The 23,460-nt window shown below is 58.7% G+C and overlaps 1 protein-coding gene across 1 annotated transcript; it reads left to right on the top strand.

The window, feature by feature from the left end:
* The first annotated feature begins 75 nt into the window (after positions 1 to 75).
* LOC139227998 (serine/arginine repetitive matrix protein 1-like) lies at positions 76 to 23,169 on the top strand. The gene is made up of 5 exons (XM_070859149.1): positions 76 to 97; positions 20,361 to 20,967; positions 21,033 to 21,668; positions 21,750 to 22,420; positions 22,508 to 23,169. Exons 1-5 carry the CDS (start codon positions 76 to 78, stop codon positions 23,167 to 23,169), a joined length of 2,598 nt encoding a protein of 865 aa, XP_070715250.1.
* Positions 23,170 to 23,460: the final 291 nt, after the last annotated feature.

The following is a 23,460-nucleotide window of genomic DNA, read 5'->3' as shown; positions in this document are numbered from 1 at the left end:
AGAGAATAGAAGACAGGGGTTATTTTTGCATTTCAGAATACAAAAGGATATTGGATAACTACTTGAAGCGGAAACATGTGCAGGGCCATGGTGAAAGGTCAGGGCAATGGGACCAACCGGATCGCTCACCCAAAGAACCGGCACTGGCATTGTGGGCCGAACAGTATCCCTCCATGCCGTACCACTCCAGGATTCTATGACCTCACACTTCCTCACAGTGAGTTCTATCTGCCAGAGTTTGGCCCACTCATTTAAACTGTCCATGTCCCTTTGTAACTTCCTGCTCCCATCTACACAACCTACTGCACCTCCTATCTTGGTTATCTATATAGATAGGCAACTCTTTATTCCTTCATCCAAATCATTTATAGATATGGTGAAAAGCTGAGCAGCCCGTACCGATCCCTGGAAAACACCACTTCTCACAAACTTGATATTACACCCCTCAAACATCAGGGAGTGAAGGTGGGGGCTATAGCAAAGGCAATATCAGAGGCTGAGAATTTTACTGGGATCAACGGAATTAAAGACAGACCTGAGACAACATTTAAATGAATTGACGATGGCAGAGGTGACATAGGGAGTGGGCATGGCAGAGCAGGGAATTGGGTAATGTGATATCTTCACAGAGCACACACACACAGCTTCTTAAGATGGCAGGCTCTTTGTCCGGAAGCTACCGGAAGCTGCCTGTCTGTTTATTATAACTCTGCAGCTGCAGTACACAATATGGAGCTACAAGCATTACAAGCTGACAGACATCACACTTCTCCCTCCTTAATGAAAAAGCTATCATAACAAACATCATAAATAACTTTATTTTTATATATATTTACAAATTTAACTTTACCACTTGTTTTCTGTTTCGAAGAGGATACCTTCGCTCTCGTACAGAACCTTCCAAACATGGTGTTGATTTCACACGCATTTGAGGCTCATCCTGAGGAACATTTTCCTCCATGGAATTTTCTTGATTTTCATTTGCACTCCCTCTAACTTCAGGCTCTTTGTTTCCTTGACTTGGACTCAGACTTTCATTCTGATTCTCTCCTGGATTTGTTTCCATTATATTTGATTTTGGATTTGCTATTGGAATATCAAAACTATCTGATGAGTCAGAAATAATTGAATCATTCCCACCTTCAACTCCTTCCATGTCTGTAGGTAAAATATGATCAATATGGACAAACCTAACCTGTCCATTATCAAATATCTTTACCAAATATGTACGAGGACCACATATCTTCACCACTCTTCCGGGTAACCACTTTAACCATTTATGGTGATAGTTCTTCACTCTCATCTTCTGGTTTAATTTCACTCTTCTCCCTTTTAGTCTCCCTTTATCATGATTCTCTTTTTGTCTAATTTGTGTCTCTTCTACAGACTGTGCCAAATTTGGCTTTAACAATGAGAATCTGGTTTCTGGCTGTCGTTTGAGAAACAACTCTGCTGGCGTTCTACCAATAGTTGTATGAGGAATATTTCGATATGTAATCAAAAAATTTGCCAATTTGTGATCCAATGACAACTGTTGTTTTCTTGGATTTGGATCTAACATTTGTTTTATGAGGGCACGTTTTACAATTTGTACAGTGCGCTCTGCTGTACCATTCGAAGCAGGGTGGTATGGTGGAACCTTGGTATATTTCACACCATATTTGCTTGTGAATTGTGCAAATTCTTCTGAACGAAAGTGTGGTCCATTATCCAAAACAATCTCTTCAGGGAGGCCAAATGCAGAAAATAATTTTTGTAAAATGTCCAATGTTTTACTTGTTGTTATTTTCCACATTGGAAACACCTCAACCCACTTTGAATGGCTATCAATTACAATGAACAATTGTTGTCCATCTAACTCAGCAAAATCAATATGTAGCCTTTGCCACACCCTGGGAGGCCATTTTCATGGCTGTATTGGTACTGGTGGTGGTTGCTTGCTTACTGATTGACATGTCAGACAATGACTCACAATGTACTCTATATCTTTATCAAGACCTGGCCACCATAAATAACTGCGTGCAAAACTCTTGGTCAAGCACATTCCCAGCTGCTGGTCATGGAGGTATCCTAATAATTTGGACCTGAATTTATTTGGTATAACCACTCGTGCACCCTACATGATACAATCTTTATCTACTTATAATTCATTCCTACAAATGAAGAATGGATGTGTATCTTTGTCTGTTACCTGGTTTGGCCATCCATTTGCAATATACTCATACACCTTTGACATCACGGGGTCACATTTGGTTGCTCTACCAATCTCTTCAGCTGTGACTGGCAGTTCATCAATGTATGAAAAATAAAACACTTCTTCCCTATCGGGTGTAACCTGTGATGGGGAAGGCAATCTAGACATTGCATCAGCATTACTGTGATCAGCTGATCGTCTGTATTCAATATCATATGTATATGCTGACAACATCAAAGCCCATCTCTGCATTCGGGCTGCAGCTAATGTTGGAACTGGGGACTTTGGGTGGAGGATTGCTGTTAGGGGCTTATGGTCCATAACGATGGTAAACTTACGACCATACAAGTATTTGTGAAACTTCTTGATCCCAAAAATTAATACCAAAGCTTCCCTTTCAATTTGCGCATAATTTCTCTCACTGGCACTGAGAGTGCGTGAAGCAAAAGCAATTGGTCTCTACTCCCCACTACGTGATACATGAGATATCACTGCCCCAACTCCATACAGAGAGGCATCACATGCTAGCTCAATCTCCTTAGATATGTCATAGTGAACTAACATGGTGCTCTCTACCAATTTGTTTTTACACTCCTTCAATGCTGTATCGCATTCTTTTGACCACTTCCACTGGACCTGTTTTTTCAAAAGTTCATTCAGTGGATGTAATACTGTAGCCAAATTTGGTAGGACCTTCCCATAATAGTTCAAAAGACCCAAGAATGAACAAAGTTCAGTGACATTCCTGGGAGTGAGTGCATTTCTAATTACATCCAATTTTTCCTTGGTCAGATGTAAACCATCTTTGTCTACTCTGTACCCTAAGTACTCCACTGAGTTTTTAAATAACTCACACTTACGAGCAGACACTCGTACTCTGTGCTTCTCTAGCCGTTTGAGGACTTCATTCAAATGTTATTATGAATTTGCCTATTTGGTGCTGAAATTAGTATGTCATCCAAATAACATACTACCGCTTCAATACCTTGCAAAATCTGGTTCATCACCCCTTGGAATATGGCAGAGGTGGAAGACACTCCAAACGGTAGCCTTTTAAATTGATATAGGCCGAGATGAGTGTTTATAGTCAAACATGACTTGGACTCCTCATCTAGTTCAAGCTGTAAGTAGGCATTCGTAAGACCCAGTTTTGAGAAGATCTAACCACCTGTCAGTGTTGTGAACAAATCTTCTATATTCGGCAATGTATTGGGGACATTACTCTCTAGAACCTGGTTTACGGTTACTTTATAATCACCACACAATCTTACTTTACCATCAGACTTAGGTACAACAACAATGAGTGTAGCCCAATTACATCGATCTATCTGAGAAATAATGTTCTCAGTCTCTCGTCTTTTGAGTTCTTACTCAACTTTCTCTTTGAGTGCATATGGTACGGAACGTGGCTTGTAGTAAACCGATCTAGTGTCCTTCTGTACCCTGACACTCGCCTTGAAGCCTTGGATCGGACTGCCCGTTTCGCAGAACACCTTCGGATACTGCTTGATAATCTCATCCGTTGATGAAAATCTTGCTTCCACACGGAAAATCTCACTCCAATCCCGCTTCAGTGAGCTCAACCAATTTCTTCCTAGTAAGGCAGGCTTGTCTCCTTTCACCACTATTAGAGGCAAGTTCTGAAATTGATCTTTGTATTTCACTGGTATGGTGATACGATCTACCACAGGAATTTTTTCTCCCGAGTAGCCTCGCAGCTCTATCTTGGATTTCTCCAGTTGGGAATCATGCAATTTGTCGCGGTATAGTGACTCTGGCACTACACTCACGGAGGCACCCATGTCAATTTCCATTGGTATCTTGAATCCCGCAACATCTATGTGGATTTTGATGCTTTCCGAATCGCTGTCCGTTAACCTCGTGTTCCTTATGACGTGTAATTCTAACATCTCCTTGTCCTGCTGTTGTTCTTCCAAGCCATGCAGTCTCTTTGGATTACTACTCATAGCTTTGAACGCTGGACTGATAGCTTTAAAAACTGGTTTACCCTTCAGTCGGCATGCCTTTGCAAGATGCCAAGTCTTTCTACAGAAGAAACACTCTGCCTTCACGTATGGACAACTTTGAGCAATGTGTTGTCCCAGGCACCTATAGCACGACTTCGACGCTCTGTTAGAATTTCCAGTTTCTGAGACTTTCAGCCCTGGCCGTCTTTTACTTTGAACCTGCAGGTGATTTACCTCGGTTGACTGACGACCGTAATCATTATTTAATTCTCGGGAATATTGTTCGGCCATGCTCAACGACCTCGCTGTCTGCCGAATCCCGAAACGATAGCTTTCAGCAATTTCTAACGGTTTGGGGTTATAGTGCTGCTCCAGCTTCGTTAAAATCTCTTTAAGTGTTGTGTCCTTTGGCTCGTCAGGCACAAGCAGATATACAAGGGTTTCGTATAATGCCGGACCTGCCACCAATAATAAAATCGCTTTCTTCTGTTCCAATACAGCCTGGTTCTTGACTGCATTGTCTGGAACTTCGATTATGTTATTTGCAGTGAAATACATTTCTAGCCGGTCCACATACACTTTAAAACATTCCTGGTCATGTCTATATTCACCCAAATATCTGATTACACCTGCCATGTTTAATCTCTAGCTGTTCTCAACATGTGCTGTAGTTTACTTCGGATTTTGTAGCTTTTTTTTCAAAGACAGAAACTTCCAAAGTCTTCTGTCGGCTGGCTGAATCCTTCACCAACAAAAATTAAGCTTTAAACATCTGAAAAATTTCCATCCTCGTCATCGCCAACTGTGATATCTTCACAGAGCACACACACACAGCTTCTTAAGATGGCAGGCTCTCTGTCTGGAAGCTACTGGAAGCTGCCTGGTTGTTTATTATAACTCTGCAGCTGCAGTACACAATATGCAGACATCACAGGTAAGAGTGAAGTTTTATGGTGAGTTTATCTCATGAACAGATGGTAAAAGTACTGTTGTAGGAGGGGAGGATGATGAGGGTGGTAAAGGAGACAAGGAAGTGGTCAGATATAGTCTTGTGTGACCATAAAATTGACCTGTCGGATTGTCATTAAAAACCCAGCGGGTCACTCATGTTGTTTGGGGAAGGAAACATGTTGTCCTTGCCCGGTCTGTCCTATATGTAACTCCAGTCCCACACCAACATGGATTGAGTCACGATTTCCCTCTGAAGTGGCCGAGCAAGCCACTCAGTTGTGTCCAAGCACTACTAGCGGTTCAAGAAGGCAGCCCACCATCAGCAAGTCCTCAGTGCAACTGGAGGTGGACAATAAATACCAGCCTTACCAGCGCCTCCCACATCGTGAGAATGTATTTTATAGAAGGGTTCAAGCCCCAATCCAGGATTTCAAACCATGATCTAGATTGACACCTAGGGGCTAAATAGGGCTGTGCAGTGCAACATACAGAGCAGGCAGATCGCTGTCGTGAATCAGTGTGCGACGTTCATTTGATGCCAGCACCGATTCCAGCCAATGACCCGTCTTAACTTCACACAGCTGAACACGACGTTAAACAAAATGAAAGATCATTAAGAGAGATCATTAACAATTTAGACTTTAGTTAGTGCCTGGGCACTGGCAGATAGCCAATGTAATAGCTAACGAAAAAAAGAAAGACTTGCATTAAAATATAGCGCCTTTCACAACCTCAAAGAGCTTTATAGTCAATTAAGTACTTTTGGAGTGTAGTCACAGTTGTAATGTGGGAAATGCGGCAGCCAATTTGCGCACAGCAACTCCCACAAACAGTAATGTGATGAGGTCCAGATAAACTGTTTTATTTAATGTTGATTAAGGGATAAATATTGACCAGGACACCAGGCATAACTCCCCTTCTCTTCTTCGAAATAGTGCCATGGATCTTTAACATCCACCTGAGAGGGCAGACGGGGCCTCAGTTTAACATCTCATCCAAAAGATGGCACCTTTGACAGTGCTGCACTCCCTCAACCCTGCACTGGAGTGTCAAGCTAGATGAATGTGCTTAAGTCCTTGGTGTGGGATTTGAACTCACAACCTTCAAACTCAGAGGTGAGAGTGCTACTCACTGAGCCACAGCACTTAAGAAGGGGGATCAAACATGTCCAGGAAATTAGAGACCACTTGCCATTACAGTGGTTATATGAAATATAATGGAATCCCTAATAAAGGAGAAAATAGAAGCACATCTAGAAACCAAAAATATAGTAATGAAAAGTAGGCATGGATTTCAAAAGGGAATGTCTTATTTGACCAACATCATTGAATGTTTTGAAGAGGTAACAGAGAGAGTAGACAATGGTAATGCAGTAAATGTAATTTATCTAGATTTTCAAAATGCCTTTGATAAGGTGCTCCATAATGGACAAATGAACAAGGTCAGAGAATGCAAAGTCAGGGGATAAGTAGCAGAATGGATCGTTAGCTGGCTTCAAGACAGAAAGCAGAGAGCAGCAGTATAAGGTAGCTATTTAGAGTGGCAGATGGTGGCAAGTAATGTCCCACAAGGATCAGTGAAGCGACCACTGTTGTTCATAATTTATATTAACAATTTAAACCTTGAATCAAAAACACAATTTTTAAATTTGCGGATGATACCAAATTGCGGGTGTGCCTAAATGATGTAGAATGGGAGGGGCTGGTTAAGGCCATTCACCAACAAGACACTGCTATCCTAGTTCGCACCATTAGGTGAAGCCAACTTGTATCAAGTCCTCCCACAATAAAGGGGAACAGTCCTTCTCTGGCACTAGTTAGCTCTCAGGTGTCCATGCAAACTGGTGCCAGAATGAGGCTGGTTCCCCGACGCTCCACCAACTACTGTTGGTGACTTCTTCACCAGAGGCATCGTGATCCCCTCTTAGGAAAGACAATCCACTCCCACCACCAACCCACTCCCACCACCAATCCACTCCCCACTCCCATCACCAACCCACTCCCCACTCCCCACCACCAACCCACTCCCCACCACCAACCCACTCCCAACTCCCACCACCAACCCACTCCCCACTCACATCACCAACCCACTCCCCACTCTCCACCACCAACACACTCCCCACTCTCCACCACCAACACACTACCCACTCCCACCACCAACCCACTCCCCATTCCCCACCACCAACCCACTCCCCACCACCAACCCACTCCCCACTCCCAACACCAACCCACTCCCCACTCCCACCACCAACCCACTCATCACTCCCCACCACCAATCCACTCCCCACTCCCATCACCAACCCACTCCCCACTCCCACCACCAACCCATTCCCCACTCCCACCACCAACCCACTCCCCACTCCCCACCACCAACCCACTCCCCACTCCCACCACCAACCCACTCCCCACTCCCACCACCAACCCACTCCCCACTCCCCACCACCAATCCACTCCCCACTCCCCATCACCAAACCACTCCCCACTCCCATCACCAACCCACTCCCCACTCCCACCACCAACACACTTCCCACTCCCACCAACAACCCACTGCCCACTCCCACCACCAAGCCACTCCCCACTCCCACCACCAACTCACTCCCCACTCGCCACCACCAACCCACTCCCCACTCCCACCACCAACACACTCCCCACCACCAACCCACTCCCCACTCCCCACCACCAACTCACTCCTCACTCCTACCACCAACCAACTCCCCACTCCCACCACCAACTCACTCCCCACTCCCCACTACCAAACCACTCCCCACTCCCACCACCAACCCACTGCCCACTCCCACCACCAAGCCACTCCCCACTCCCACCACCAACTCACACCCCACTCGCCAGCACCAACCCACTCCCCACTCCCACCACCAACACACTCCCCACCACCAACCCACTCCCCACTCCCCACCACCAACTCACTCCTCACTCCTACCACCAACCAACTCCCCACTCCCACCACCAACCCACTCCCCACTCCCCACCACCAAACCACTCCCCACTCCCACCACCAACCCACTCCCCACTCCCACCACCAACCCACTCCCCACTCCCACCACCAACACACTCCCCACTCCAACCACCAACCCACTCCCCACTCCCACCACCAACCCACTCCCCACTCCCACCATCAATCCACTACCCACTCCCATCACCAACCCACTTCCCACTCCCACCACCAACCCACTCCCCACTCCCACCATCAACCCACTCCCCACTCCCACCACCAACCCACTCCCCACTCCCACCACCAAACCACTCCCCACTCCCCACCACCAACCCACTCCCCACTCCCAACACAACACACTCCCACCACCAACCCTCTCCCCACTCCCACCACCAACACACTCTCCACTCCCCACCACCAACCCACTCACACCACCAACCCACTCCCCACTCCCAGCATCAATCCACTCCCACCACCAACACACTCCCTACTCCCCACCACCAACGCACTCCCCACTCCCACCACCAACACACTCCCCACCACCAACACACTCCCCACTCCCACCACCAACCCACTCCCCACTCCCACCACCAACCCACTCCCCACTCCCACCACCAACCCACTCCCCACTCCCACCACCAACCCACTTCCCACTCCCACCACCAACCCACTCCCCACTTCCACCACTAACCCACTCCCCACTCCCACCACTAACCCACTCCCCACTCCCACCACCAACCCACTCCCCACTCCCACCAGCAACTCACTCCCCACTCCCACCACCAACCCACTCCCCACTCCCCACCACCAACCCACTCCCCAATCCCACCACCAACTCACTCCCCACTCCCACCACCAACCACTCCCCACTCCCCACTCCCCACCACCAACCCACTTCCCACTCCTCACCACCAACCCACTCCCCACCACCAACCCACTCCCCACTCCCCACCACCAACCCACTCCCCAGTCCCACCACCAACCCACTCCCCACTCCCCACCACCAATCCACTTCCCACTCCCCACTACCAACCCACTCCCCACTCCCTACCACCAACCCACTCCCCACTCCCTACCACCAACCCACTCCCCACTCCCAACACAACACACTCCCACCACCAACCCTCTCCCCACTCCCACCACCAACACACTCTCCACTCCCCACCATCAACCCACTCCCACCACCAACCCACTCCCCACTCCCAGCATCAATCCACTCCCACCACCAACACACTCCCTACTCCCCACCACCAACCCACTCCCCACTCCCACCACCAACACACTCCCCACCACCAACACACTCCCCACTCCCACCACCAACCCACTCCCCACTCCCACCACCAACCCACTCCCCACTCCCACCACCAACCCACTCCCACTCCCACAACCAACCCACTTCCCACTCCCACCACCAACCCACTCCCCACTTCCACCACTAACCCACTCCCCACTCCCACCACTAACCCACTCCCCACTCCCACCACCAACCCACTCCCCACTCCCACCAGCAACCCACTCCCCACTCCCACCACCAACCCACTCCCCACTCCCCACCACCAACCCACTCCCCAATCCCACCACCAACTCACTCCCCACTCCCACCACCAACCCACTCCCCACCACCAACCCACTCCCCACTCCCCACCACCAACCCACTCCCCAGTCCCACCACCAACCCACTCCCCACTCCCCACCACCAATCCACTTCCCACTCCCCACTACCAACCCACTCCCCACTCCCCACCACCAATCCACTTCCCACTCCCCACTACCAACCCACTCCCCACTCCCTACCACCAACCCACTCGCCACTCCCTCCACCAACCCACTCCCCACTCCCCACCACCAACCCACTCCCCACTGCCACCACCAAACCACTCCCCACTCCCACCACCAACCCACTCCCCACTTCCACCACTAACCCACTCCCCACTCCCCACTACCAACCCACTCCCCACCACCAACCCACTCCCCACTCCCTACCACCAACCCACTCCCCACTCCCCACCACCAACCCACTCCCCACTCCCACCACCAACCCACTCCCCACTCCCCACCACCAACCCACTCCCCACTCCCACCACCAACCACTCCCCACTCCCACCACTAACCCACTCCACACTCTCCACCACCAACCCACTTCCCACTGCCAACCACCAACCCACTCCCCACCACCAACCCACTCCCCACTCCCCACCACCAACCCAGTCCCCACTCCCACCACCAACCCACTCCCCACTCCCCACCACCAACCTACTTCCCACTCCCACCACCAACCCACTCCCCAACACCAACCCACTCCCCACTCCCCACCACCAACCCACTCCCCACTCCCACCACCATCCCACTCCCCACTCCCCACTACCAACCCACTCCCCACTCCCTACCACCAACCCACTCCCCACTCCCTACCACCAACCCACTCCCCACTCCCAACACAACACACTCCCACCACCAACCCTCTCCCCACTCCCACCACCAACACACTCTCCACTCCCCACCATCAACCCACTCCCACCACCAACCCACTCCCCACTCCCAGCATCAATCCACTCCCACCACCAACACACTCCCTACTCCCCACCACCAACCCACTCCCCACTCCCACCACCAACACACTCCCCACCACGAACACACTCCCCACTCCCACCACCAACCCCACTCCCCACTCCCACCACCAACCCACTCCCCACTCCCACCACCAACCCACTCCCACTCCCACAACCAACCCACTTCCCACTCCCACCACCAACCCACTCCCCACTTCCACCACTAACCCACTCCCCACTCCCACCACTAACCCACTCCCCACTCCCACCACCAACCCACTCCCCACTCCCACCAGCAACCCACTCCCCACTCCCACCACCAACCCACTCCCCACTCCCCACCACCAACCCACTCCCCAATCCCACCACCAACTCACTCCCCACTCCCACCACCAACCCACTCCCCACCACCAACCCACTCCCCACTCCCCACCACCAACCCACTCCCCAGTCCCACCACCAACCCACTCCCCACTCCCCACCACCAATCCACTTCCCACTCCCCACTACCAACCCACTCCCCACTCCGTACCACCAACCCACTCCCCACTCCCTACCACCAACCCACTCGCCACTCCCTCCACCAACCCACTCCCCACTCCCCACCACCAACCCACTCCCCACTGCCACCACCAAACCACTCCCCACTCCCACCACCAACCCACTCCCCACTTCCACCACTAACCCACTCCCCACTCCCCACTACCAACCCACTCCCCACCACCAACCCACTCCCCACTCCCTACCACCAACCCACTCCCCACTCCCCACCACCAACCCACTCCCCACTCCCCACCACCAACCCACTCCCCACTCCCCACCACCAACCCACTTCCCCACTCCCCACCACCAACCCACTCCCCAATCCCACCACCAACTCACTCCCCACTCCCACCACCAACCACTCCCCACTCCCCACTCCCCACCACCAACCCACTTCCCACTCCTCACCACCAACCCACTCCCCACCACCAACCCACTCCCCACTCCCCACCACCAACCCACTCCCCAGTCCCACCACCAACCCACTCCCCACTCCCCACCACCAATCCACTTCCCACTCCCCACTACCAACCCACTCCCCACTCCCTACCACCAACCCACTCCCCACTCCCTACCACCAACCCACTCCCCACTCCCAACACAACACACTCCCACCACCAACCCTCTCCCCACTCCCACCACCAACACACTCTCCACTCCCCACCATCAACCCACTCCCACCACCAACCCACTCCCCACTCCCAGCATCAATCCACTCCCACCACCAACACACTCCCTACTCCCCACCACCAACCCACTCCCCACTCCCACCACCAACACACTCCCCACTACCAACACACTCCCCACTCCCACCACCAACCCACTCCCCACTCCCACCACCAACCCACTCCCCACTCCCACCACCAACCCACTCCCACTCCCACAACCAACCCACTTCCCACTCCCACCACCAACCCACTCCCCACTTCCACCACTAACCCACTCCCCACTCCCACCACTACCCCCCACTCCCCACTCCCACCACCAACCCACTCCCCACTCCCACCAGCAACCCACTCCCCACTCCCACCACCAACCCACTCCCCACTCCCCACCACCAACCCACTCCCCAATCCCACCACCAACTCACTCCCCACTCCCACCACCAACCCACTCCCCACCACCAACCCACTCCCCACTCCCCACCACCAACCCACTCCCCAGTCCCACCACCAACCCACTCCCCACTCCCCACCACCAATCCACTTCCCACTCCCCACTACCAACCCACTCCCCACTCCGTACCACCAACCCACTCCCCACTCCCTACCACCAACCCACTCGCCACTCCCTCCACCAACCCACTCCCCACTCCCCACCACCAACCCACTCCCCACTGCCACCACCAAACCACTCCCCACTCCCACCACCAACCCACTCCCCACTTCCACCACTACCCACTCCCCACTCCCCACTACCAACCCACTCCCCACCACCAACCCACTCCCCACTCCCTATCACCAACCCACTCCCCACTCCCCACCACCAACCCACTCCCCACTCCCACCACCAACCCACTCCCCACTCCCCACCACCAACCCACTCCCCACTCCCACCACCAACCACTCCCCACTCCCACCACTAACCCACTCCACACTCTCCACCACCAACCCACTTCCCACTGCCAACCACCAACCCACTCCCCACCACCAACCCACTCCCCACTCCCCACCACCAACCCAGTCCCCACTCCCACCACCAACCCACTCCCCACTCCCCACCACCAACCTACTTCCCACTCCCACCACCAACCCACTCCCCAACACCAACCCACTCCCCACTCCCCACCACCAACCCACTCCCCACTCCCACCACCATCCCACTCCCACTCCCCACTACCAACCCACTCCCCACTCCCTACCACCAACCCACTCCCCACTCCCTACCACCAACCCACTCCCCACTCCCAACACAACACACTCCCACCACCAACCCTCTCCCCACTCCCACCACCAACACACTCTCCACTCCCCACCATCAACCCACTCCCACCACCAACCCACTCCCCACTCCCAGCATCAATCCACTCCCACCACCAACACACTCCCTACTCCCCACCACCAACCCACTCCCCACTCCCACCACCAACACACTCCCCACCACCAACACACTCCCCACTCCCACCACCAACCCACTCCCCACTCCCACCACCAACCCACTCCCCACTCCCACCACCAACCCACTCCCACTCCCACAACCAACCCACTTCCCACTCCCACCACCAACCCACTCCCCACTTCCACCACTAACCCACTCCCCACTCCCACCACTAACCCACTCCCCACTCCCACCACCAACCCACTCCCCACTCCCACCAGCAACCCACTCCCCACTCCCACCACCAACCCACTCCCCACTCCCCACCACCAACCCACTCCCCAATCCCACCACCAACTCACTCCCCACTCCCACCACCACCACCCACTCCCCACCACCAACCCACTCCCCACTCCCCACCACCAACCCACTCCCCAGTCCCACCACCAACCCACTCCCCACTCCCCACCACCAATCCACTTCCCACTCCCCACTACCAACCCACTCCCCACTCCGTACCACCAACCCACTCCCCACTCCCTACCACCAACCCACTCGCCACTCCCTCCACCAACCCACTCCCCACTCCCCACCACCAACCCACTCCCCACTGCCACCACCAAACCACTCCCCACTCCCACCACCAACCCACTCTCCACTTCCACCACTAACCCACTCCCCACTCCCCACTACCAACCCACTCCCCACCACCAACCCACTCCCCACTCCCTACCACCAACCCACTCCCCACTCCCCACCACCAACCCACTCCCCACTCCCACCACCAACCCACTCCCCACTCCCCACCACCAACCCACTCCCCACTCCCACCACCAACCACTCCCCACTCCCACCACTAACCCACTCCACACTCTCCACCACCAACCCACTTCCCACTGCCAACCACCAACCCACTCCCCACCACCAACCCACTCCCCACTCCCCACCACCAACCCAGTCCCCACTCCCACCACCAACCCACTCCCCACTCCCCACCACCAACCTACTTCCCACTCCCACCACCAACCCACTCCCCAACACCAACCCACTCCCCACTCCCCACCACCAACCCACTCCCCACTCCCACCACCATCCCACTCCCCACTCCCCACCACCAACCCACTCCCCACTCCCACCACCAACCCACTTTCCACTCCCCACCACCAATCCACACCCCACTCCCCACCACCAATCCACTTCCCACTCCCCACTACCAACCCACTCCCCACCACCAACCCACTCCCCACTCCATACCACCAACCCACTCCCCACTCCCCACCACCAATCCACTTCCCACTCCCCACTACCAACCCACTCCCCACCACCAACCCACTCCCCACTCCATACCACCAACATACTCCCCACCACCAACCCACTCACGACTCCCACCACCAACCCACTCCCCACTCCCCACCACCAACCCACTCCCCACTCCCACCACCAACCCACTCCCCACTCCCACCACTAACCCACTCCCCACTCCCCACTACCAACCCACTCCCCACCACCAACCCACTCCCCACTCGCTACCACCAACCCACTCCCCACTCCCCACCACCAACCCACTCTCCACTCCCATCACCAACCCACTCCCCACTCCCCACCACCAACCCACTCCCCACTCCCACCACCAACCCACTCCCCACTCCCACCACCAACCCACTCCCCACTCCCACCATTAACCCACTCCCCACTCCCCACCACCAACCCACTTCCCACTGCCCACCACCAACCCACTCCCCACTCCCCACCACCAATCCACTTCCCACTCCCCACTACCAACCCACTCCCCACTCCCTACCACCAACCCACTCCCCACTCCCTACCACCAACCCACTCCCCACTCCCAACACAACACACTCCCACCACCAACCCTCTCCCCACTCCCACCACCAACACACTCTCCACTCCCCACCATCAACCCACTCCCACCACCAACCCACTCCCCACTCCCAGCATCAATCCACTCCCACCACCAACACACTCCCTACTCCCCACCACCAACCCACTCCCCACTCCCACCACCAACACACTCCCCACCACCAACACACTCCCCACTCCCACCACCAACCCACTCCCCACTCCCACCACCAACCCACTCCCCACTCCCACCACCAACCCACTCCCCACTCCCACAACCAACCCACTTCCCACTCCCACCACCAACCCACTCCCCACTTCCACCACTAACCCACTCCCCACCACCAACCCACTCCCCACTCCCCACCACCAACCCACTCCCCAGTCCCACCACCAACCCACTCCCCACTCCCCACCACCAATCCACTTCCCACTCCCCACTACCAACCCACTCCCCACTCCGTACCACCAACCCACTCCCCACTCCCTACCACCAACCCACTCGCCACTCCCTCCACCAACCCACTCCCCACTCCCCACCACCAACCCACTCCCCACTGCCACCACCAAACCACTCCCCACTCCCACCACCAACCCACTCCCCACTTCCACCACTAACCCACTCCCCACTCCCCACTACCAACCCACTCCCCACCACCAACCCACTCCCCACTCCCTACCACCAACCCACTCCCCACTCCCCACCACCAACCCACTCCCCACTCCCACCACCAACCCACTCCCCATTCCCAACCACCAACCCACTCCCCACTCCCACCACCAACCCACTCCCCACTCCCACCACCAACCCACTCCCCACTCCCACCACTAACCCACTCCACACTCTCCACCACCAACCCACTTCCCACTGCCAACCACCAACCCACTCCCCACCACCAACCCACTCCCCACTCCCCACCACCAACCCAGTCCCCACTCCCACCACCAACCCACTCCCCACTCCCCACCACCAACCTACTTCCCACTCCCACCACCAACCCACTCCCCAACACCAACCCACTCCCCACTCCCTACCACCAACCCACTCCCCACTCCCCACCACCAACCCACTCCCCACTCCCACCACCATCCCACTCCCCACTCCCCACCTCCAACCCACTCCCCACTCCCACCACCAACCCACTTTCCACTCCCCACCACCAATCCACACCCCACTCCCCACCACCAATCCACTTCCCACTCCCCACTACCAACCCACTCCCCACCACCAACCCACTCCCCACTCCATACCACCAACCCACTCCCCACTCCGCACCACCAATCCACTTCCCTCTCCCCACTACCAACCCACTCCCCACCACCAACCCACTCCCCACTCCATACCACCAACCCACTCCCCACTCCCCACCACCAACCTACTTCCCACTCCCACCACCAACCCACTCCCCACTCCCACCACTAACCCACTCCACACTCTCCACCACCAACCCACTTCCCACTGCCAACCACCAACCCACTCCCCACCACCAACCCACTCCCCACTCCCCACCACCAACCCAGTCCCCACTCCCACCACCAACCCACTCCCCACTCCCCACCACCAACCTACTTCCCACTCCCACCACCAACCCACTCCCCAACACCAACCCACTCCCCACTCCCTACCACCAACCCACTCCCCACTCCCCACCACCAACCAACTCCCCACTCCCACCACCATCCCACTCCCCACTCCCCACCTCCAACCCACTCCCCACTCCCACCACCAACCCACTCCCCACTCCCACCACTAACCCACTCCACACTCTCCACCACCAACCCACTTCCCACTGCCAACCACCAACCCACTCCCCACCACCAACCCACTCCCCACTCCCCACCACCAACCCAGTCCCCACTCCCACCACCAACCCACTCCCCACTCCCCACCACCAATCCACTTCCCTCTCCCCACTACCAACCCACTCCCCACCACCAACCCACTCCCCACTCCATACCACCAACCCACTCCCCACTCCCCACCACCAACCCACTCCCCACTCCCACCACCATCCCACTCCCCACTCCCCACCACCAACCCACTCCCCACTCCCCACTACCAACCCACTCCCCACCACCAACCCACTCCCCACTCGCTACCACCAACCCACTCCCCACTCCCCACCACCAACCCAATCTCCACTCCCACCATCAACCCACTCCCCACTCCCCACCACCAACCCACTCCCCACTCCCACCACCAACCCACTCCCCACTCCCACCACCAACCCACTCCCCACTCCCACCATTAACCCACTCCCCACTCCCCACCACCAACCCACTTCCCACTGCCCACCACCAACACAATCCCCACCACCAACCCACTCCCCACTCCCCACTACCAACCCAGTCCCCACTCCCACCACCAACCCACTCCCCACTCCCCACCACCAACCCACTTCCCACTCCCACCACCAACCCACTCCCCACCACCAACCCACTCCCCACTCCCTACCACCAACCCACTCCCCACTCCCCACCACCAACCCACTCCCCACTCCCACCACCAACCCACTCCCCACTGCCCACCACCAACCCACTGCCCACTCCCACCACCAACCCACTTCCCACTTCCACCACCAACCCACCCCCACTCCCACCACCAACCCACTCCGCACTCCCACCACCAACCCACTCCCCACTCCCCACCACCAACCAACTCCCCACTCACACCACCAACCCACTCCCCACTCCCACCACCAACACACTCCCCACTCCCACCACCAACCCACTCCCCACTCCCACCACCAACCCACTCCCCACTCCCCACCACCAACCCACTCCCCACCACCAACCCACTCCCCACTCCCCACCACCAATCCACTCCCCACTCCCATCACCAACCCACTCCCCACTCCCACCACCAACCCACTCCCCACTCCCACCACCAACCCACTCCCCACTCCCACCACCAACCCACTCCCCACTCCCCACCACCAACCCACTCCCCACCACCAGCCCACTCCCCACTTCCACCACCTCCCCACTCCCCACCACCAACCCACTCCCCACCACTAACCCACTCCCCACTCCCACCACCAACCCACTCCCCACTCCCCACCACCAACCCAATCCCCACTCCCACCACCAACACACTGCCCACCACCAACCCACTCCCCACTCCCCACCACCAACTCACTCCCCACTCCCACCACCAACCCACTCCCCACTCCCACCACCAACCCACTCCCCACTCCCCACCACCAACCCACTCCCCACTCCCACCACCAACCCACTCCCTACTCCACACCACCAACCCCTTCCCACTCCCCACCACCAACCCACTCCCCACCATCAACCCACTCCCCACTCCCCACCACCAACCCACTCCGACTCCCATCACCAACCCACTCCCCACTCCCCACCACCAACCCACTTCCCACTCCCCACCACCAACCCACTCCCCACCACCAACCCACTCCCCACTCCCTACCACCAACCCACTCCCCACTCCCCACCACCAACCCACTCCCCACTCCCACCACCAACCCACTCCCCACTCCCCACCACCGACCCACTCGCCACTCCCACCACCAACCCACTTCCCACTTCCACCACCAACCCACCCCCACTCCCACCACCAACCCACTCCCCACTCCCACCACCAACCCACTCCCCACTCCCACCACCAACCCACTCCCCACTCCCACCACCAACCCACTTCCCACTCCCCACCACCAACCCCCTCCCACCAACCCCCTCCCCACCATCAACCCACTCCCCACTCCCCACCACCAACCCACTCCCCACTCCCATCACCAACCCACTCCCCACTCCCCACCACCAACCCACTCCCCACTCCCAACACCAACCCACTCCCCACTCCCACCACCAACACACTCCCCACTCCCCACCACCAACCCACTTCCCACTCCCCACCACCAACCCGCTCCCCACCACCAACCCACTCCCCACTCCCTACCACCAACCCACTCCCCACTCCCCACCACCAACCCACTCCCCACTCCCACCACCAACCCTCTCCCCACTCCCCACCACCAACCCACTCGCCACTCCCACCACCAACCCACTCCCCACTCACACCACCAACCCACTCCCCACTCCCACCACCAACACACTCCCCACTCCCACCACCAACCCACTCCCCACTCCCACCACCAACCCACTCCCCACTCCCCACCACCAACCCACTCCCCACCACCAACCCACTCCCCACTCCCCACCACCAATCCACTCCCCACTCCCATCACCAACCCACTCCCCACTCCCACCACCAACCCACTCCCCACTCCCACCACCAACACACTCCCCACCACCAACCCACTCCCCACTCCCCACCACCAACTAACTCCCCACTCCCACCACCAACCCACTCCCCACTCCCACCACCAACCCACTCCCCACTCCCCACCACCAACCCACTCCCCACTCCCACCACCAACCCACTCCCCACTCCCCACCACCATCCCACTTCCCACTCCCCACCACCAATCCACTCCCCACCATCAACCCACTCCCCACTCCCCACCACCAACCCACTCCCCATTCCCACCACCAACCCACTCCCCACTCCCATCACCAACCCACTCCCCACTCCCCACCACCAACCCACTCCCCACTCCCACCACCAACCCACTCCCCACTCCCACCACCAACACACTCCCCACTCCCACCACCAACCCACTTCCCACTCCCACCACCAACCCACTCCCCACTCCCACCACCATCCCACTCCCCACTCCCACCACCAACCCACTCCCCACTCCCACCACCAACACACTCCCCACTCCCACCACCAACCCACTCCCCACTCCCCGCCACCAACCCACTCCCCACTCCCACCACCAACCCACTCCCCACTCCCACCACCAACACACTCCCCACTCCCACCACCAACCCACTTCCCACTCCCACCACCAACCCACTCCCCACTCCCACCACCAACCCACTCCCCACTCCCACCACCAATCCACTCCCCACTCCCACCACCAATCCACTCGCCATTCCCACCACCAACCCACTCCCCACTCCCACCACCAACCTACTCCCCACTCCCACCACCAACCCACTCCCCACTCCCACCACCAACCCACTCCCCAACACCACAAATTCCAGGCCTACATTTCTGATAGATTGCTTCCAACATTGCCTTACATTTTCATCCTTCCCTACTATCCCTCCCCAAACCACATGCTATTTCACCTGAAAAGTCAGCCAGGAGACCTACTTCCAGACATCCATTACCATTTTTTATCTAGCTGGTAGGAGAGGCCCTGCATGCTTGGATTTTTCCTGCCTTTCCTTCCAATAAGCACCTTGCCTCTTTTCAATTTCACCCTGACTGCACAGCTGATCTGGAGCCCAGACCCTGGAGAGCCTCGAGAGCCCAGAGCTGGAGAGCCCAGAGCCCGCAGCCCAGAGAGCCCAGAGCCTGGAGAGCCTGGAGCTCGGAGAGCCCAGAGCGCGGAGAGCCCAGAGCCCAGAGCCCGGAGAGCCCAGAGAGCCCGGAGCCCATAGCCCAGAGCCTGGAGCCCAGAGCCCAGAGAGCCCGGAGCCTGGAGAGCCCGGAACCTGAAAGACCAGAGCCCGGAGCCCGGAGCCCGAGAGCCCAGAGCCCGGAGAGCCCGGAGCCTGGAGCCCGGAGCCCGGAGCCCGGAGCCGGAGAGCCCAGAGCCTGGAGAGCCCGGAGCCTGGAGCCCGGAGCCCGGAGAGCCTGGAGCCTGGAGCTCAGAGCCCGGAGCCCGGAGCCTGGAGCCCGGAGAGCCCAGAGCCCGGAGCCTGTGAGCCCGGAGCACGGAGAGCCCAGAGCCCAGAGCCCGAGCCCGGAGCCCAGAGAGCCCAGAGCCCGGAGAGCCCAGGGCCCGGAGAGCCTGGAGCTCGGAGAGCCCGGAGAGCCCAGAGCCCAGAGCCCGGAGCCCGGAGCCCGGAGCCCGGAGCCCGGAGAGCCCAGAGCCCGGTGAGCCCAGAGCCCGGAGAGCCCAGAGCCCGGAGCTTGGAGAGCCCAGAGCCTGCTAAGCCCAGAGCCCGGAGAGCCCAGAGCCCGGAGAGCCCAGAGCCCGGAGCCTGGAGAGCCGGGAGCCTGGAGAGCCCGGAGCCTGGGAGTCCAGAGCCCGGAGAGTCCAGAGCCCGGAGAGCCCAGAGCCCAGATAGCCCGGAGCTCGGAGAGCCCAGAGCCCGGAGCCTGGAGAGCCGGGAGCCTGGAGAGCCCAGAGCCTGGAGAGCCCGGAGCCTGGGAGCCCGGAGCCTGGAGAGCCCGGAGACCGGAGCCCGGAGACCGGAGCCCGGAGCCTGGGAGCCTGGTGCCCGGAGAGCCCGGAGCCCAGAGTGCCCAGAGCCCGGAGAACCCCGGAGCCTGGAGCCCGGAGCCTGGAGCCCGGTGCCGGAGAGCCCAGAGCCTGGAGAGCCCGGAGCCTGGAGCCCGGAGCCCGGAGCCGGAGAGCCCAGAGCCTGGAGAGCCCGGAGCCTGGAGCCCGGAGAGCCCGGAGCCTGGGATCCCGGAGAGCCCAGAGCCCGGAGCCTGGAGAGCCGCAGCCTGAAGAGCCCGGAGCCCGGAGCCTGGGAGCCCGGAGCCTGGAGCCTGGAGAGCCTGGAGCCTGGAGCCTGGGAGCCCGGAGCCTGGAGCCTGGAGAGCCTGGAGCCCGGAGAGCCCAGAGCCCGGTGAGCCCAGAGCCTGGAGAGCCCAGAGCCCGGAGCTTGGAGAGCCCAGAGCCCGGTAAGCCCAGAGCCCGGAGAGCCCAGAGCCCGGAGAGCCCAGAGCCCGGAGAGCCCAGAGCCCGGAGCCTGGAGAGCCGGGAGCCTGGAGAGCCCAGAGCCTGGGAGTCCAGAGCCCGGAGAGCCCAGAGCCCGGAGAGCCCAGAGCCCAGATAGCCCGGAGCTCGGAGAGCCCAGAGCCCGGAGCCTGGAGAGCCGGGAGCCTGGAGAGCCCGGAGCCTGGAGAGCCCGGAGCCTGGGAGCCCGGAGCCTGGAGAGCCCGGTGACCAGAGCCCGGAGCCTGGGAGCCTGGTGCCCAGAGAGCCCGGAGCCCGGAGAGCCCAGAGCCCGGAGAACCCCGGAGCCTGGAGCCCGGAGCCTGGAGCCCGGTGCCAGAGAGCCCATAGCCTGGAGAGCCCGGAGCCGGAGAGCCCAGAGCCTGGAGAGCCTGGAGCCTGGAGCCCGGAGAGCCCGGAGCCTGGGAGCCCGGAGAGCCCAGAGCCCGGAGCCTGGAGAGCCGGGAGCCCGGAGAGCCCGGAGCCTGAGAGCCCGGAGCCCGGAGCCTGGGAGCCCGGAGCCTGGAGCCTGGAGAGCCTGGAGCCCGGAGCCTGGGAGCCCGGAGCCCGGAGCCTGGAGCCTGGAGAGCCTGGAGCCCGGAGAGCCCGGAGCCTGGAGCCTGGAGAGCCCGGAGCCCGGAGCCCGGAGCCCGCAGCCCGGAGGCTGAGAGCCCAGAGCCTGAGAGCCCAAAGCCCGGAGCCTGGGAGCCCGGAGCCCGGAGCCTGAGAGCCCAGAGCCCGGAGCCTGAGAGACCGGAGCCCGGAGCCTGGAGCCTGGAGCCTGGAGAGCCCAGAGCCCGGAGCCCGGAGCCTGGAGCCTGGAGAGCCCGGAGCCCGGAGCCTGGGAGCCCGGAGCCCGGAGCCTGGAGCCTGGAGAGCCTGGAGCCCGGAGCCTGGGAGCCCGGAGCCCGGAGCCTGGAGCCTGGAGAGCCCGGAGCCCAGAGAGCCCGGAGCCTGGAGCCTGGAGAGCCCGGAGCCCGGAGCCTGGGAGCCCGGAGCCTGGAGCCCGGAGCCTGGAGAGCCTGGAGCCTGGAGCCTGGAGAGCCCGGAGCCCGGAGCCTAGAGAGCCCAGAGCCTGGAGCCTGGAGCCCAGAGCCTGGAGAGCCCGGAGCCCGGAGCCCGGAGCCCGGTGGCTGAGAGCCCGGAGCCTGAGAGCCCGGAGCCTGAAGCCCGGAGCCGGAGAACCCGGAGCCCGGAGCCCGGAGAGTCTGGAGCCTGGAAAGCCCAGAGCCCGGAGCCTGGGGAGCCCGGAGCCTGAGAGCCCGGAGCCTGAGAGCCCGGAGCCTGAGAGCCCAGAGCCTGGGGAGCCCGGAGCCTGGGGAGCCCGGAGCCTGGAAAGCCTGGAGCCTGAGAGCCCGGAGCCCGAGAGCCCGGAGCCTGAGAGCCCGGAGCCTGGGGAGCCCGGAGCTTGAGAGCCCGGAGCCCGGAGCCCGGAGCCCGGTGGCTGAGAGCCCAGAGCCTGAGAGCCCGGAGCCTGAGAGCCCGGAGCCCGGAGCCCGGAGCCTAGAGAGCCCAGAGCCTGGAGCCTGGAGCCCAGAGCCTGGAGAGCCCAGAGCCCGGAGCCCGGAACCCGAGAGCCCGGAGCCTGAGAGCCCGGAGCCTGAAGCCCGGACCCGGAGAGCCCGGAGCACAGAGCCTAGAGAGCCCAGAGCCTGGAGCCTGGAGCCCAGAGCCTGGAGAGCCCGGAGCCCGGAGCCCAGAGC

This window comes from Pristiophorus japonicus, chromosome 17 (assembly GCF_044704955.1).
Source record: "Pristiophorus japonicus isolate sPriJap1 chromosome 17, sPriJap1.hap1, whole genome shotgun sequence".
Lineage (NCBI taxonomy): Eukaryota > Metazoa > Chordata > Chondrichthyes > Pristiophoridae > Pristiophorus > Pristiophorus japonicus.
The sequence above is the reverse complement of the archived record's forward strand: the minus strand, read 5'-3'. Positions and strand labels throughout refer to the sequence as shown.

Bases quoted from the DNA above. Each gene is read 5' to 3' on its own strand.
- LOC139227998 (XM_070859149.1), top strand. From the start codon at position 76: ATGTGCAGGGCCATGGTGAAAG. The intron at 21,669-21,749 runs GTGAGCCCAGAG...CGGAGAGCCCAG, and splicing joins CCCGGAGAGCCCAGAGCCCG to AGCCCGGAGAGCCCAGAGCC. The intron at 22,421-22,507 runs GCTGAGAGCCCA...CCGGAGCCTGAG, and splicing joins CCGGAGCCCGCAGCCCGGAG to AGACCGGAGCCCGGAGCCTG.